The sequence below is a fragment of the Candoia aspera genome, chromosome 1 (assembly GCF_035149785.1).
Source record: "Candoia aspera isolate rCanAsp1 chromosome 1, rCanAsp1.hap2, whole genome shotgun sequence".
NCBI lineage: Eukaryota > Metazoa > Chordata > Lepidosauria > Squamata > Boidae > Candoia > Candoia aspera.
Window position 1 is genome coordinate 280,407,222 of NC_086153.1, and position 16,124 is coordinate 280,423,345.

Here is a 16,124-nt window from a genome sequence, read left to right on the forward strand (position 1 = left end):
CATGTGGAGTGCCATCTGATCCGAGGGGTGTATCATCTGGCACTATATCATCCATCACTTTATCTTGTCCATCTGTGTGGTTTCCTGCTAAAATACAGGAGTGGTTTACCATGGTCTTCTACTTCACAGTGTGAAATGGTACTTCTGCCAGTGACGTTAATGTGATAATTCATCTCCAGCATCTTTCTTTACTGCCTATTTCCTTAGACTACCAATTCATCCTACTGTTTACTTTTAACCTGTGTCCGAGTTTATCTCTTAGCATCACTTGATCCTTGTTCATCTTTCTCTGCCCTATTGTCTAGGTCACGGTCCCAGACCTTCCTACTAGCCTCTTTTGACACGGTCTTCTGGCATCTCTTTCTCTCTCTCTCCTGGCTGTCACAGCTGTGGGTCTTGGTTGCCTCTAGTGTTGCTGATTCATTCGCTATGGCAGAAGCCTCCATGCTATGCTCTCTTTCAATATCTCTGGTGTTTTTTCCACCTTAGTCTCCCCAAGAGTGAGAATTCTCACCCTTCTTGGTGCTGCTCTCTGGCACTCTGGCAATTGTGAATGAATGTACAAGAATATTTATGCTAAGGAAGCCAACGTTATAGAAATGTGTATAATAAAGGAAGAACATTATGGAAATAGGTATTTAAAAAGAAAGCTTTCTTGGAGAATTAGAATAACAGCTACTTACATTACAAGAATTTGCCTAGAAGGACAACAATGGTCTTTGGACAGTTGATAAAGAGAGAGAGAAAAGAGAAAAGAAAGAAAAGAAGAGATTTGAGATGCCATCATGGCAAATAACACTGAGGCACCAAAAAATTATTCAGATATATTCAGAACTGGAATCTGATCAGGGAGGCTATGTGCCTTTGCGCTGTTGGATGACGGGAATATGAAATCCCCCTGGATCAATAAAAGGACTGGAGCTTTTCTAATTTGCATATAAATAATCTGGAGTTACAGCTGAGCAGTGAGGTGGCTGCATTTGCTGATGATACCCAACTAGTCAGGAGGGTAAAATCAAAGAAGTATTGTGACCAGATGCAAAAGGGTCTTTCTAAACTGGGTGAAAGGATTTCAAAGTGGCAAATGCAGTTCAGAATGAGCAAAATGCAAAGTCATGCATGCTGGCACAAAAATCTAATTTTCATCTACATATGAATGGGATTTGAGCCGGTAGTGGCTACCTAGGAAAGGAATTGTGGAGTCATGGTGATAATGTTGAACCAGTGTGGTATAGTAATTAAAGCACTGGACTGTCACCCAGGAGGCCCAGGTTCTACTCCACCATCAGCCATGGAATCTCACTGCCTATGGGCCAATCATTCTTTGAGCCCAACCTATAGTACATCACAGAATTGACTGTTATAAGGAAAAATCGGAAAAGAGAATGCTATAAACACTTCCCTGCAGTCCAGAACAAAAGCTGGAATATAAATCTGACAAATAAATAAGTCCTTGGGCAGCTGTTGAAAATAAAGGATGTTCCATGCTGGACAGCCATTTAATGTAACCTTCCCCAATGTGATGGTCTCCCGCTGTATTGGGCTGTGTTGGGCTCTAATACTTAAGGTGGGAATTATGGGAATACTAGTCTAACACATTTGGAGAGTGCCATATTGGAGAAAAGTAATCCAGCTGATCCCACGTATCTCAGTGAACAGGTTCTCCAGAGTGAGAAATTATTCTTTGTTTCAAAGAGATATCAATAAGGCTGGAATCCAGAATAAACTGAATTGGCAGAATGACCCATTGGTGAAATACATGTGATCTCTCCTAAGGGTATTATTTACTTCTACTCCTTTATATCTTCACTTTAGACAAATGCTAAGCTTTACCATGCCTGGTTTATTTACTCTTTGCAACTGTCTGTCTCACTCATTTAAACCCCAAGATCTTTTGGCTAAAGAGATGTTTCTCAGTTATATCTATTTTGAAACAGTTACTGCGGTATGAGAAATCTCAATCTGTACCCCAAATGGCATTGTAGTCTTCATGAAGAATCATTTAGCTACAGTAGAGATAAAGTATTTTTGTTCTCTATTTAAGAGTTTTAGCGTCTAAAGAATCGAAGTTTAACGAACCTCAGTAACAAATTCTAACAATGCATTTCCCAATTTCAGAAGGACAAGAATCAGAAAATAGAGCCAATCATCTGTAAATAAGACCATTGGGGCATATGCTTTCTGTCACTCTCATCCCCACCAAGTCAGCCACCTTGGCCATCCTGACAAGCTAGAGGTCTTTTCTTTCAGCTACCTCAGTAGAAACTCTTAAGCTCCTCTCAGTTGCTAAGTTCTTACCACTTATTTTGTTGGCTGGGCTCGCATAATATTATCTAGACCCATTCCAGTCAAGTTTCAGAATATGGGACAGAAACTGCATTGATTGTGCTTATGGATGATCTCTGGCGGGAGTGGGATGGTGGCAGTACATCCATCCTGGCTCTTCTTGACCTCTCAGGGGCTTTTGATGCCATTGACCATGGTATCCTTTTGGGGCGGCTCAGGGAGTTGGGGGTAGGCGGTGTGGTCTTGCACAAGTTCACCTCCTTCCTCCAGGGCCAGTCCCAGTCAGTGGTGATAGGAGATGAGAGGTATGACCCCTGACCCCTCTTGTGTGGGGTGCTGCAAGGTTTGGTTCTCTCCCCTCTCCTATTCAACATCTACGTGAAACCACTGGGTGAGAACATCCATCACCACGGGATGAAGTATCATCAATATGCTGATGATACTCAATTATATATCTCCATCCTGGGTGAGGTAAGTGATGCTATGGCTGCCCTTTCTCAGTGCCTGGGGGCTGTGGGGGTCTGGATGGGGAACAACAGGCTTCAACTGAACCCTGGTAAGACAGAGTGGCTGTGGGTTGACAGCTTCTCGGTATCTGGGAAGTTGTCATCTTTAGTTCTGGATAGGGCTGCACTGCCCCATTCATACCCAGTGCAGAACCTGGGGATCCTTCTGTACTCATGGTTCCTGCTCAAAGAGCAGGTGGCAGTCGTGGCCAGAAGGGCCTTTGCGCAACTTCATGTTGTGCGCCAGTTACATCTGTTCCTGGATCAAGATGCCCTCCAAACAGTCACTCATGCCCTGGTCATCTCCCACATAGACTATTGCAATGCACTCTACATGGGGCTACCCTTGAAGAGTATCTGGAAGTTTTAGCTGGTCCAGAATGCAGCCATGCAGGCAGTTATTGGTGTTCCAAGGTTGGCACGTGTGACACCATTGCTGTGCGAGCTGCACTGGGTGCCAGTTTGCTTCCAGGTCCAATTCAAGGTGTTGGTTATGACCTTTAAAGCCCTTCATGGCATGGGGCCAGGTTACCTGAGGGACCTCCTCATCCCCATAACATCGACCCGTCCCACCCGGTCATGCAGAGAGGGCATGCTGAGGACCCTGTCAGTAAGAGAATTCTGTCTGGCAGGGTCCAGGAGGCAGGCCTTCTCTGTAGTAGCTCCCACCCGCTGGAACATCTTGCCCCCGGAGGTGAGGTTAGCCCCTTCGCTCCTAGCCTTCTGGAGGAATCTGAAGACCTGGCTCTGCCATCTCACCTGGGCTGGGAGGGGCAATAGTTCTTCCTGGGGGTGGTTGGTCCCGCAGTGCTCTCCCTACTGAACGAGATCTTGTCACTGTTGGATTTTATATTTATTTACTTTATATTGGTTATTTGCATGATAAATTATGTCTTCTATAGTTTTAACTTCCAATTTTATTGTAAACCTCCCAGAGTCCCCTTTGGGGGGAGATGGGCAGTGATAGAAATTTGAAAAATACATACATACACACACACATACATACATGATATGTCAGACTGAAATGGGACTGGCTACTTTGTGGCTCAGTATATTGTGTGAATCCAGTCAGTGTGGTTGGTGCATTGTACAAACCCAGGCACTTGGGTTAATTCACTAAACCATGGTAAAGGATAGTTTAGCATTTTGTGCAAAGAGAGCCATTGCTCTGTAGGCATTTGTTTTATTTCTACACTTAGATTTGTGTTAGTATGGGGCAAGTATGTTTTCAAGTGATGGAATAATGAGCCAAGCCGAGTAGCAAGTCCAAGGCCTGAGTCAATAGGCCTACGACACCCAGCAATCTTGCTGAAGGTGGACCCAAAAAATGATCCAGGTCCAAGAGAAGCTGCAGCAAATATGACCCTGATCAGTCACATGGATTGATGACTAGCAGACACATGTAAAAACCTTCAGTAACTTGCTGGGAGGCTACCTGGGTGTCCTAAGAATGCTACCTTGAGCATTTCTTGAACAGTAGAAGTGCAATCAATGAATACAGTAACCTAAACAATGATTCATTTTGTTTTGACTGAGAATTACAGAGAATGCCAAAGTAGAGGGGTTTTCTTTTTGGCCTCCCCTGGAAATTAAAGGACACATTTAATTGCCTTCTGCCCTTCAAAGGTTTGTAGGGGTCTTATTTTCTAGAACTCACACTTCTCTGCATGGAGCATAGTCACCTCTATGGAAAACAAACCAGGCCCTTATCCTGCCTGCCTAAAATTCCCAGGTGTAATGGGTGCCTCGTTTCCCAATAAGGCACAGACTCACTTAGATGGGGCTAAGGATTTCCGTTTATTGAGTACAGAGTGCACGCACACAAAAAGACGGGAATGCAGGCGTGGTTGCGGGGTACCCCGTATATACCCACATGGTGGACCTTGTCCACCTCCACCTCCCATTGTCCCACAAGCTGGATCCGGATCCTTGATGGGCAATCTGGAAACGATACCGGTCTGTTGATGGGCGATTAGGGTGATCACTGCCGGTCTCTTCTGTCTTCTCTCCATGTCCGGTGCAGGTGCGTCCCCCGGGGTGATGTGTGGAATTTCCCCGATCTGTTGATGGCTCCTCCGGTCCAGGCAAAGGTGTTCCTCCTTTGTCCTTGTAATCGCTTTTAGTGTTTGAGTGCTTAAGGGATTAGGGTTATCCCTTCCTCCTTCCTGAAAGGCATGTTCCCTGTTGTGATGCATGGATGCCTTGCAACGGGGAACATGACACCAGGGTTTATATGCTACCCAGAGTCTATGGAAGGGGGCAGCTATAATAAATATAAATAAATTATCAACGTCATCATACTGGTGTAGGCTTTCACAGCCAGTATCTGTTGGATAGTGTTGAGCTTCAGGGTTTAGTGACTGTAGTCTAGACAATAATTTCCTGACATTTCGCTGGCGACTGTGGCTGGCATCTTCAGAGGCAAGGTGGTCTGCTATGCAGACTACAGGCAACTGAGCAGGGACTGAGTGGGCTCCAGTCTTTATAACCAGGTGATCTGACTTCTGATCATGTCAGAATGAAGAGATAAATCAGAAGGATTGCACTTTCAGACTTGCAAGATTCTGTCAATGTAGCTTTACAATAAAGTAGAATAGCTTATCTGGTTGTGATTCCTATCTGGTTTACTCCACAAGGCCAACATCAGTCTTGCAAGTCTCAAAGTACAATCCCACCCCCCACATCTCCTTTACAGCCTGAGAAATGAGGGAGGGTCTCTTCTGAGCCTCTTGCCCCGCACATTATCCAGTTGCAGGCTATGCTGTCTCTTATCTGACCATTCACTTGGCAGCATCTCTTTGCCCAGTCTCCCAAGGTCTTTCCCACATACCATTACATATATCTGGAGTTCAATATCTTGAAGTTTTTTTTCAGGAGCTTTATGAAGCCAGAAGAATTCTGTTTGCTGTTATAAATCAATATAGATTAATATTCTGTTTGAGCTGATATTGGGAAATGTTTTATATTGACTATCATATAGTTTTATTGCTGATATTGGTTTACAATGTATTTTATTGCTTTGCCTGTACTATGCTTAGATATAAGCACATACGAAATAAAAGTTACTACTACTACATAGGCTTCTAGGCATTTATAGAAAATAAAAATTGTGGTAGTTACATCCCAGAGCTTTGTTTGAGAGTGTTTTTAGAAATAAACAAGACAAAAGTAGAGCTAGGAAAGTAGAAAACATCTTACTTCTCTACAGACAATCCATTCTTTTTCTCTATAGACAACTATTATATCTCCCCTCAGTCTTCTTTTCTGCAAGCTAAACATACCAGTTTCTTTAACCATTCTTCACAGGACTTGTCTCCCTGTCATCATCTTCGCAGCACACTTCTAAATTCAATCCAGTTTGTAGATACTCTTTTTACACTGGGGTGCCCAGAACTGGACACAGTATTTCAAGTGGGTCCTGACCAAGGCAGAGTAAAGTGGGACAGTTATTTCTATGATCTGGCTTTATGCTCCTTTTAATACATCCCCAAATACTTTTTGTCTTTCTGGCATCTACATCACACTATTGGTTCATGTGCAGCTTGTAATGTACAACGCCCAAATCTTCTTTATATGAACTATTGCAAATCTAGCTTCCTTCCATCCTATACTTATGTCTTTCACTTTTCACTTTTCATCTATCTAAAGGTGCAGGACTTTGTGTAGCCCTGGTCAATTTCATTCTGGTCATTTGGGCCACTGTCTACAACTTTTTGAATGTTTTCTTTCTCTTCTAAAATGTTAGCCATTCTTCTTAGTTTTGTATCATCTGTAAATCTGATAATTGTCCCCTCTTTCAGGTCATTAATAAAAATGTTAAAGAGGGCCCAGAATAAAGCCCTGTGGCATTCCACTTGATACTACTGATGTAAAGCCATTTATAAATACTCTCTGTGTGGTCATTCAGCCACTTATGAATTCATTTAGTCATCTAGCCCATATTTTACCAGTTTTATTAATGAGATTATCATGACAGACTTTGTTGAATGCTTTCCTGAGGTTAACTTATGTCCATGGCATTCCCTTTATCTATTAAGTTAGTAACTCTATCAAAAAAGGAGATAAGATTAGTCTGGCATGACCAGTTTGTAACAAACCCATGCTGGCTCTTGTTCCATGAGTTAACTGTTGCATTCTTAGCCAGTGCTCACAAATATCTGTTTAATTAGGACCTTGCCCATTATAGGCATCAAAATGACAGATCTGTAATTTCCCAGATCCTCCTCTTTCTTTTTCTCTCCTCCATTGTTATTTACTCTCCTCCATTGTTCTGGTACCTCATCAGAACAAATTCTCAAAGATTATAGTTAACAGCTCTGTATTCACCTCTAGTTCTTTTACACCCCAGAATATAATTCATCTGGCTCTGGATTTAAATACTTGCATCAGGCATCATTACATCTTTATATAATTGCTTAATTTACTGGATCATCATTTTGACGTCATTGTTGCTTGTTACAGATGGCACTACACGAGTTATCTATTTTTAATAGCAACCCTGAAGAGATGTTGAATCTCATTAAGTCACAATTTTAGGCAGCAAGAAGCTTGTGATTCCTGAAAACCGTAAGAACACTCAATTCTTCATTAAAAGAAAATGGCCATTTGAATGTAGCAAAAGGAAAAGGACACCTAGAGAGATGTAGTCAGGTTGATAGAGCTAGGACAGTATACAGACAATCCAATAGATACAGAGTTGGTTTGAGAATCATATTCAGAGCAGTTATCAATGCTTATGATATTGGCAGATGACACAATAGCCGTTCATAAAGAAGGTCAGAATTTCCAGGCTATTTTATCAAATAGGGAGTTATAACATGAGTCCGTGAGTCCTTAGAGAAGGTACAGCATAGCAGGACATCAGCTGTTGCTATTAAATATATAAAAACAGTGACAGTTCCTGGCTCCTATAGTTATTCTACCATGTGGCATGAAGTATTTATTTATTAATGTATGCATGTTTGTTCCTATATTGTTGAAAGTGTATAATGTGTTTTTTTAAAAAATTTAGGAATAGAAGAAAATCTCAAAAATATTATTTGCTACTTGTCTAAGTAAAAGCTGTATAGGATTTTTTGTGTAGGTAAATATAAACAGAGAGCCAGTTTGGTGTAGTGGTTAAGGCATCAGGCTAGAAACCAGGAGACCGTGAGTTCTAGTCCCACCTTAGGCACGAAGCCAGCTGGGTGACCTAGGGCCAGTTACTTTCTCTCAGCCCTAGGAAGGAGGAAATGGCAAACCACTTCTGGAAAAAAAACCTTGCCAAGAAAACTGCAGGGACATGTCCAGGCAGTCTCTGAGAATCGGACATGATTGAATGGATTAAAAAAAAAAAAGGCATGATGAAGGTTGCCTCAGAGTATTTCAACCAGTTCTTCTATCCTGGGATGATTCCAGTTTGAGTCATAGTCTCACCATGGCTCTAGTTTAGCAAATTTAAAATATTTTAAAGTGGTCTAGGTAGGATAGTGACTTGAAAGTCAGATAACTTGCATGTATTTGGAGCTCCAAAGGAGCAATTCCTTTTTAATTTTTGGTAAGTGGAAAGTTGCAAGGGTTAGGGTTAGGGTTATGAGGCACCCCACCATCAGACCTGCATCAGCTAACCAAAACAGCATGAAGTGAATGCAGCTTCCATTGGTATTGCTGCTGTCACCTTCTTTCTCCTCCACCCAACCAGGGAGATAGGAGCAAGGCTAAAATAAAAGCTTTGGGTTTCTAAAGGGCTTGGTAATTTCCCATCAATCATGGAGGTCACAATTCTGACCAGTCTGTAGAATATGGAGATAATAAGGGCATTTTACAAAATTGCCGCCAAGCAGCTTTTTCTCCTTCACAGACCCAGTGAGCTTTTTGGTTTATTGAGAAGCTATAGGAGATGAAATAAGTGAAGAGATACCTAGAGAAATGGTGGAGAAAAATAAAGAGTGATTCAGGGCATGGTAGCTATAACTGTGGATGTAGCTGAAATTCTGTAAGGGCTTAGATGAATCAAAACAAGCTCAGATTAAATCACTACAAGATGAAATTGTTTGTTGGAAATCAATCTACCCTAGGCATTGTTGCCTCTGGATGGAGTTGCACTCCACCTAAAACAGTAGATCTGTAATTTGGGGTCTTCCTGGACTCGTAACTCTTGCTAGAGCAGTATGTGGAGGCCATGGCCAGGGGGACTTTTGCCCAGCTTTGGCTGACATGCCAGTTACAGGCCTATTTGGACCAGGATTCCCTGGCAACAGTGATTCATTTCCTTGTCACTTTATGTATCAGCTACTGTATGTGGGGTTGCCTATGAAGACAACTTGGAAGTGTCAAATTCTACAGAATGTAGGGTCTGTCTGCTAATTGAGGAAAGTAGATTCATCAGCATTACACTTATTGTGTCAGCCCTTCAAGGTTAGCAAGGTCAAAAACAGAAGTCTCTGGTTGTCTTGTAGAGTACTTTAATGTGGTTAGGGTGTTGAAACAGAATCTTGAAGGCCTATCAAAGCCCCTCTCTACTTATATCTAACAGAATCAAGGCAGAGTTGTTCTGAATGTCTTTCTCACACTTTCTACTTTACCAGGACTCCAATATCTTTTCTGTAACAGCTTGGCATTCCCTTCCCCCTTTTCAGAGTCAAACCTACTTTCCATCACACCACCTTGCTTGCCCCCACTCTTGTGTCCAAAGATGGGCAGGCAGCTTGTCAAGATCAATGGACAGGTCTGAAATGGAAGATTTAGGCAAAGCTAGAACTTGCTTCCCCCTCTCTTGTTGTCTGACAACAGCAACTGGAGAAACTTATATGGCAGGAAGCAAGAGGTTTTCTTGGTTGTCATTGTCTGACAAATCTGAAGACAATTCAGGGGAATGGGTCTTGCTTGGGTATTTCAGATGGAACTGAGGGACCAGTTGTAGTGCGTGAATGTTCTCTGCCACTTGTTCTGCAGAAAGAGGGATGCATTGAGGATCTGTCGCTGTATTCTAGAGTTAAAAGGCGAGATCCAATGTCTCTCTGCTGAGAGAGTAGAAAGGCTTTCAAGTTTGTTGTCAATCAAGGTAGGCAAGGTCAGGAAAAAGGAGTTGCTAGGAGTCTTTAAATGTACTTTAAAGCGATTAGGGTATTGTAACAGAATCCTGAAAGCCTGCCAAAACCCCTCTCTACTTCAATTTATGCTTCCTACTTTCCCAGGACTCATATCTTTTCTGTAATTGCTTGGCATTCCCCTCCCTCTTCTCTGAGTCAAACCCACATTTCATCACAAGTTATTGCATTGGTTACTACTTTGCTTCTAGCTCCAATTAAATATGCTGGTTGCCCCCTTTAAACTTTCACACAAGGGGACCATCTTTGCCACTCAGATTCAGGCCACCCCATCAAGCTTTGAAGGAAGCTGTGCTGAGGGTCCTCATCGCATGAGGGGTGAGTGGCTGGAGGGTCAACAATATACCCTCTCATTGGCTGCACCTGCTCTTTGGACCAAGCTGCCTACTGTGATAAAGAAGCCCCCAACCTCCTGGCCTTCCAAAAGGCCTTGTTATTATATGGGTGCTGAAGGTATAAGAGCTGCCTTGGATTAATTAGATTGGCTCAGTTGCACTATTGTTTGTATTGGCTTGTTATATTTTTTATTATAACCCACCTCAAGTCCTCAGGAAGTGGGTGGACTATAAATAATTCTATAAATAAACAAACAAATAAATAAATTGTCCTGTTTAAGAATTTAAGAAAGAAATGAAACAGATATGTTTTCTTGTAAATAAGCCATTCTTGTATTATTATTTTCAAGTCACTCATCATAACTCCAGGAACTTTAGTCATGCCAATATTATCGCTCCATATACTCACCGAAATCTTTGGTACCTTTTAATTTTTGTTTTTGTACTGTTGTTCTCTGTTGCAGTTGTTGCTGCCTCCACTAAATCAGATGAAAAAGACCCCCCTTTCCCCTATGTACCTCCAGATAGGAACTGGATTCTTTCTTCTGGTCGTTCTTCCCATCCAGGTACTTTACTCTTTCTCCTTTAAAACTTTTCCATCAATCTGAGCAGCTTGCTTTTCTTTTGGCCCCCATGCAGTTCTTTTACTGGTATTGACCTTCTGTTACCATTCGGATTCTTGCCCACTTTTATTCTTATTAGGGGATCTATTATTTTTTAGGATTTCAATAATTTTAAACCACCTCTCATCTGCAGTAAGAATTCTAAGAAGATATACAAGGGCTGTTGTCATAGGCCTGAAGGGCTAAAGGAACAGGGGAATGAACAACTAGTGAACTGAATAAATATTTTGAGCCAGTGCTGACTTTCAGTGCACCTACATCTGGTGGGGATATACTGTAGATTTTGTATGTAGGATTCAAGCAATACATACTAAATCTAGCCTGAGGATGATAAGAGATATAAGCTGTGTTACAGTTAGGTAGTTGATGCATTCCTTCCCACTAAACCAAGCCTTCCGAAAGAATGATATTTATTTCATACATGAATAATTTAAAGTGCAGAGATGTGGAAAAAATGTGTCAAGCTTCAAATAGACATTTTCAAGCACTCTGAGCTTGAAACAAAACATGTGTGTTTCAAGACTTTGTTCAAGATTGGAACAAAACTTGGCTGTTTTGTTGTCCCAGGAAACTCTGGGTTCGTTGAACCTGGTGTGCACGCCAATTAACACACAGGGCAGAAATCTCTTTTAATGGCTCTATTCTGCAGAAAAAAGGGCACTTGGTTTCCAAATCAAGCGCCAGTGCTCCATCTAAGGCATTGGAATTGAAACAGCTACAATCAGAAAATCATTACAGCATAAATGAGTACAATTTCATTGGTAAACTTAGTTAAAACACTCCTAAAAGGTGGGTACTATTGCCTGAAAAAGGTGAGCATTGTTGTTGTTAAGGGAAATATGAGCCCACCAGCTCCTTATCTATCTCAGTTACAAGCACTTCCCGCTGCCCCGAAGGGAGCACATTACTGTTTTCTACAAGTTGCTTTTACTTCTCACCCTGGCTGATAAGGCACAGGGGAATTTGGATTCAGTCTGCAACTTAATTATCTGCTCTGTTCCCAGCAGCTAGTGAAGGTCAGTTCTGGGGCCATACTGCTGCCTTCTTCACGTTAACCCTAAAAGCATCATTCTGTAAGTTCTGAGCAGTCATAGAAAATTATCTTGAAATAGTCCATTCAAACCATGAAACCATTCTGATCTCAAAATGGACCATTTTAAATGCTCCCAAGGTTAAAACAGAATGTTGGTGTTGAAAGGGTTTTGTTCTGAAGTTAGAACAAAACGCCGAGCCATTCTAAGTGTTGTTGCAATGGAACACAGCCAACTTGGTGTTTCAAGGAAGTATTTTTAGCAGACCTGTTTTGTTCCAAGCACAAAACAAAACACCTTTTCTCTTTTACGCACAGCCCTATTAAGCAGTCCTGCTGGATCGGTTCAGTTTGGGGCCCATCTTGTCTGACATCCTCTTTCCAGATGTAGCAAGCCGGATACTTCTGGGAACCCACAAGCATGACAAGAAAGCAGTGTTTTCTCTCTATTTGCTCCACAGCAATTGGGTATTTTCACTGAATCTTAAATAGTCTTTTCCAGACACATATGACAGCATGTTCCATAAATAAATTACAAAGTGTATAAAGAAGTATTTGTAACTAAGTTTGCTAGAACTGTAGAAAAGCATATTTTGTTCTCAACCATCCTTGATCCTAAGCAGTGATGTACCAGTGTTAATCTTTAGATCAAATTGTTCAATAAATATTTTATCCCAATAAAGTCTTATTTATTTTCTGCAGCAACTGTCACTCAGGAAAGGAACTGGACAAGACAAGCAGGTAAATAGTAGCAATAGTAATATTACTAATCTTGCAATAATTTCTCTTTAGTCAGTATATTCTCTGTGCTTTCCCTCTGCTGTTCTTGTATTACTATAAAGAATCTGATGAATTCAACCAGGCAGCTTTAAAAAATCTTTTCTTACCCCATATATTTGTTCCTCCAGATTAGTTCAGCTGAATGGAACACACATCCTATGTAATAGAAAACATTTTTTTAAAAAATCAAGAATTATTAGAAGGTTTGTTTTTGTTTCAAGCCAGGATCCGTATGACATGCATTCTTCATATAGCATGCAATACATACTGATGAGAAGGCCCACAGTTATTTAATGCCCACATGTCATTGAGACATGAAATGCTTCAGAAGAAAGGAGATTTGGGAGGTGGAATGTGAATGATCAATCTGCAAATACAGCTAATTCCTCAAGCTCCCCTCTTCTTCAGGGTATTTCTCCCTCATGTCACAATCTGGATATGGTTGGAATAATTCAGACATAATTGTGAGATGTGTGTTTTAAACTATTGAAAGATATCTAGATATAAAAATAACGGGAATGATACAGATATGCCCTTTTTGCTTAGGGCTAACGATGCTTAGATAAGTTCTTTTCTTCCTCTGGGGTCTATAGTTCTGTCCCGCAAGTGACTGCAATCAAGAAAATAAGCTTATGTCATGTGCCATGTTGCAAAGACTACTTTTGTTAGTATGTCTGAAAATACATTTTTGAAAAGGAAATATGTCCTAGTTGCAAGAAAAATATCCAGCGTCTTTTACTCAAAATGTCTAATTCAGTAGTTCTTAGACTGTGGAGCATTTAGGGGCCATCAATTTTTGCTTTGTTCAGTTTTTGCAGACTCACATATAATGAAAGCATTATCTAAGTGTTGACAGTTATGAAAAGGTCTCCCAACTTGAAAATTCAGTGCAGCTGTTGAGTGGAAGTATAGTGGGTGGATCAATGTGTGGAAGCTAGGGACTGGAAATCGTACTAAGTTCTTGGCAGTTTTGCTGTTTGTGTGACATTGAATGTAGTGGTTTTTAATGAAAGAAATGGTGAAGAGACACACATTTTAATTGATAAATATTTCAGTAGTAGAGGAATGCTCAAACATATTCAGTGGCTGATTATTTGTATGCAGAGGCATAGAATTTCAGACTGGTGCTCATTATCATTTCTGTTGTAAAAGGGCTTTCAGAATTTTGCTTTGTTAACATTTTTAATTACACAAAAAGCCATCACCTCTGAAGGCTGTTAGGTGGAGCAAACTGTTCTGCTAGTTTTACTGGAGTACACAATGTAGCCTGAAGTCAGAATAATATAAGAGTGGACGTACTGCCAGATAAAAAGAGCACTTAAATTGCTCCTGTGTGTCAGGCTAAACCAAATTTATAAGTGAAGTAACAAGTAAATATGCTAGCACATTGAATATTGGCTCAGCCATCATTCTTCTCCCTCTGATAGGTTTCATGCAAATTAGGCAGAAATGTATGTATAAATTAGTGTATGTTATTTTCTTATTAAAGGAGACATTCTGAAAAGCATAGCTGAAGATGAGAAAGTTTTGATATGGTAGCCAATCAGCACCACAGACAGCCCGCTTCTTCAGGCTTGCAAAACTTTATTTCCTGCATTCCTGAAATTGACATTAAAGGGAAACACTGCATCTGGAGAATGCTGAAATGAATGGAGTGCTTTTACAGCAGCCCCATACGACATGTCTGTCTTTTTCTTTAAGTCAGTGGCCGACAACCAAAATGCATCCAGGAAAGTATGAGTTCGTATCCTCTGCAGATATTTCAGGCATGCTTTCATCCAATCATAGAAGTCAGAACTTTGTCAGTAACAGCAATGTAATAGTTAATTTTCCACGACTGCTTTAAAATATAGTGCTAAATAATCTGGGACAAAGATTTTCCTCTATCTTATGTTTGCATATTGCCAGACAATTTGTGGCATGTCTGGTAAAAAAGAAATGTAACTCATTTGTTAAAGTTGGTATCATCAATTATAATAATACCTTGATTGATTGATTGCCTTAATGATTCTTTTGTATTTCTTATAATAGAAACCCCATGTAATTTTGGATGGAACTGTTCCTGGATTATGTCTTCTAATAGCTTTGGAAAACCTGACTGGATACTATCTTCAGTTGTTGCTTTGACTTCTCAAGAAGATCAACACGTTACAGACATAGTCTCATCCAACAGAGATCTGGAAGGTTATAAATTTGTGCTCCAACTTTATATTTATGGTTAATTATCTGTCTGCCTAGAGAACTTCCTTTCCCAGTTGGATTTACTACTGTATGGTATCCAACACTGCTGAAGAAAAAAGTATGGATCTCGTCTCCCCTTCATATACTGTGTATTTGTTTTTAATTGATTTTATTTATTTATTTATTTATTTATTCCATTCATTCGTGTCCGATTCTCAGAGACTGCCTGGACAAGCCCCAGCAATTTCCTTGGCAAGGTTTTTCAGAAGTGGTTTGCCATTGCCTTCTTCCTAGGTCTGAGAGAAAGTGACTGGTCCAAGGTCACCCAGTGGGCTTTGTGCCTAAGGTGGAACTAGAACTCACGGTCTCCCGGTTTCTAGCTTGGTGCCTTAACCACTACACCAAACTGGCTCTCTAATTGATATAATAGTATTAATATATAAAATATTTCTCAAATGAACATTCTCTATTTATTGCACTCCATGCTTAAATGCTGCTTATCTGTAAGAATCATTAAAATGAATACAGACAACACACTTTATATATTATAGGGAACCCTAGTTACAGAAAATTGGCTCTTCTTTTCTTTACTGGAATCCAATATGTTTTCTCTCACAGAAAATAAAAACCAGAAAATGCTAACAGCGAATTCATATGTTAACAACAATAGCATGCCACAGCTATTCTTGCTCGGTTCCATTAATTATGCCATCAGTCAAGGCAAGTTTCCAGTTACTATCCTTTCTTCTGCAACAAACTATACTATAGGTCCCATCCATATTGAAATGTTTGAAACTTAGTATATCAGCCATTATTTCTGCTTGCTCCTAACCCTCCACAGGAGCGCCACAGCTCACTGGCAGAGCATTTGTGTTAAATATTATTGGGCACCAGCCAGGACTGGTACTCTGTTTGAAAGTCTAGAGAGCTGCTGTCAATCAAACTAAACTACTCTTCCCTGACCTGACAACCTTTAGAACTGCTATTCTCCTCCATCTGATGTCCACCAGGCCCCATCATTGCAGACTCAATGACACCTGGTTAGGAGATGACAGATTACATTCGTGTTGAACTAGATGGATGAATGAACTCAGTATAAAGCAATCTCCTTTGTTTCCCTGCATTCCAGAGGACTGGGAAGTGAAAAAAGACACTCTAATGGTGTGTGTCTTCATGCAGCCAGAAGCTATGTGAAGACTAGCTTCTTAGAGAATGGTTACTTATCCCTCTACTGTGTGGAAAAGCAAAGGAGGAAAGGAAAATTAATGTTGCTGTATTGCAGAAATGAGGTTGGG

General features: G+C 40.7%; 1 protein-coding gene across 1 annotated transcript in view; it reads left to right on the plus strand.

Moving 5' to 3' along the window:
• Positions 1-10,083: 10,083 nt before the first annotated feature.
• The window catches only part of LTK (leukocyte receptor tyrosine kinase), an 81,740-nt gene continuing 75,699 nt past the window's right edge, over positions 10,084-16,124 (plus strand). The window contains exons 1-3 of the mRNA XM_063288714.1: positions 10,084-10,198; positions 10,680-10,781; positions 14,680-14,832. Coding sequence (XP_063144784.1) covers positions 10,084-10,198; positions 10,680-10,781; positions 14,680-14,832 — 370 coding nt within the window. The remainder of the gene's footprint in view (positions 10,199-10,679; positions 10,782-14,679; positions 14,833-16,124) is intronic.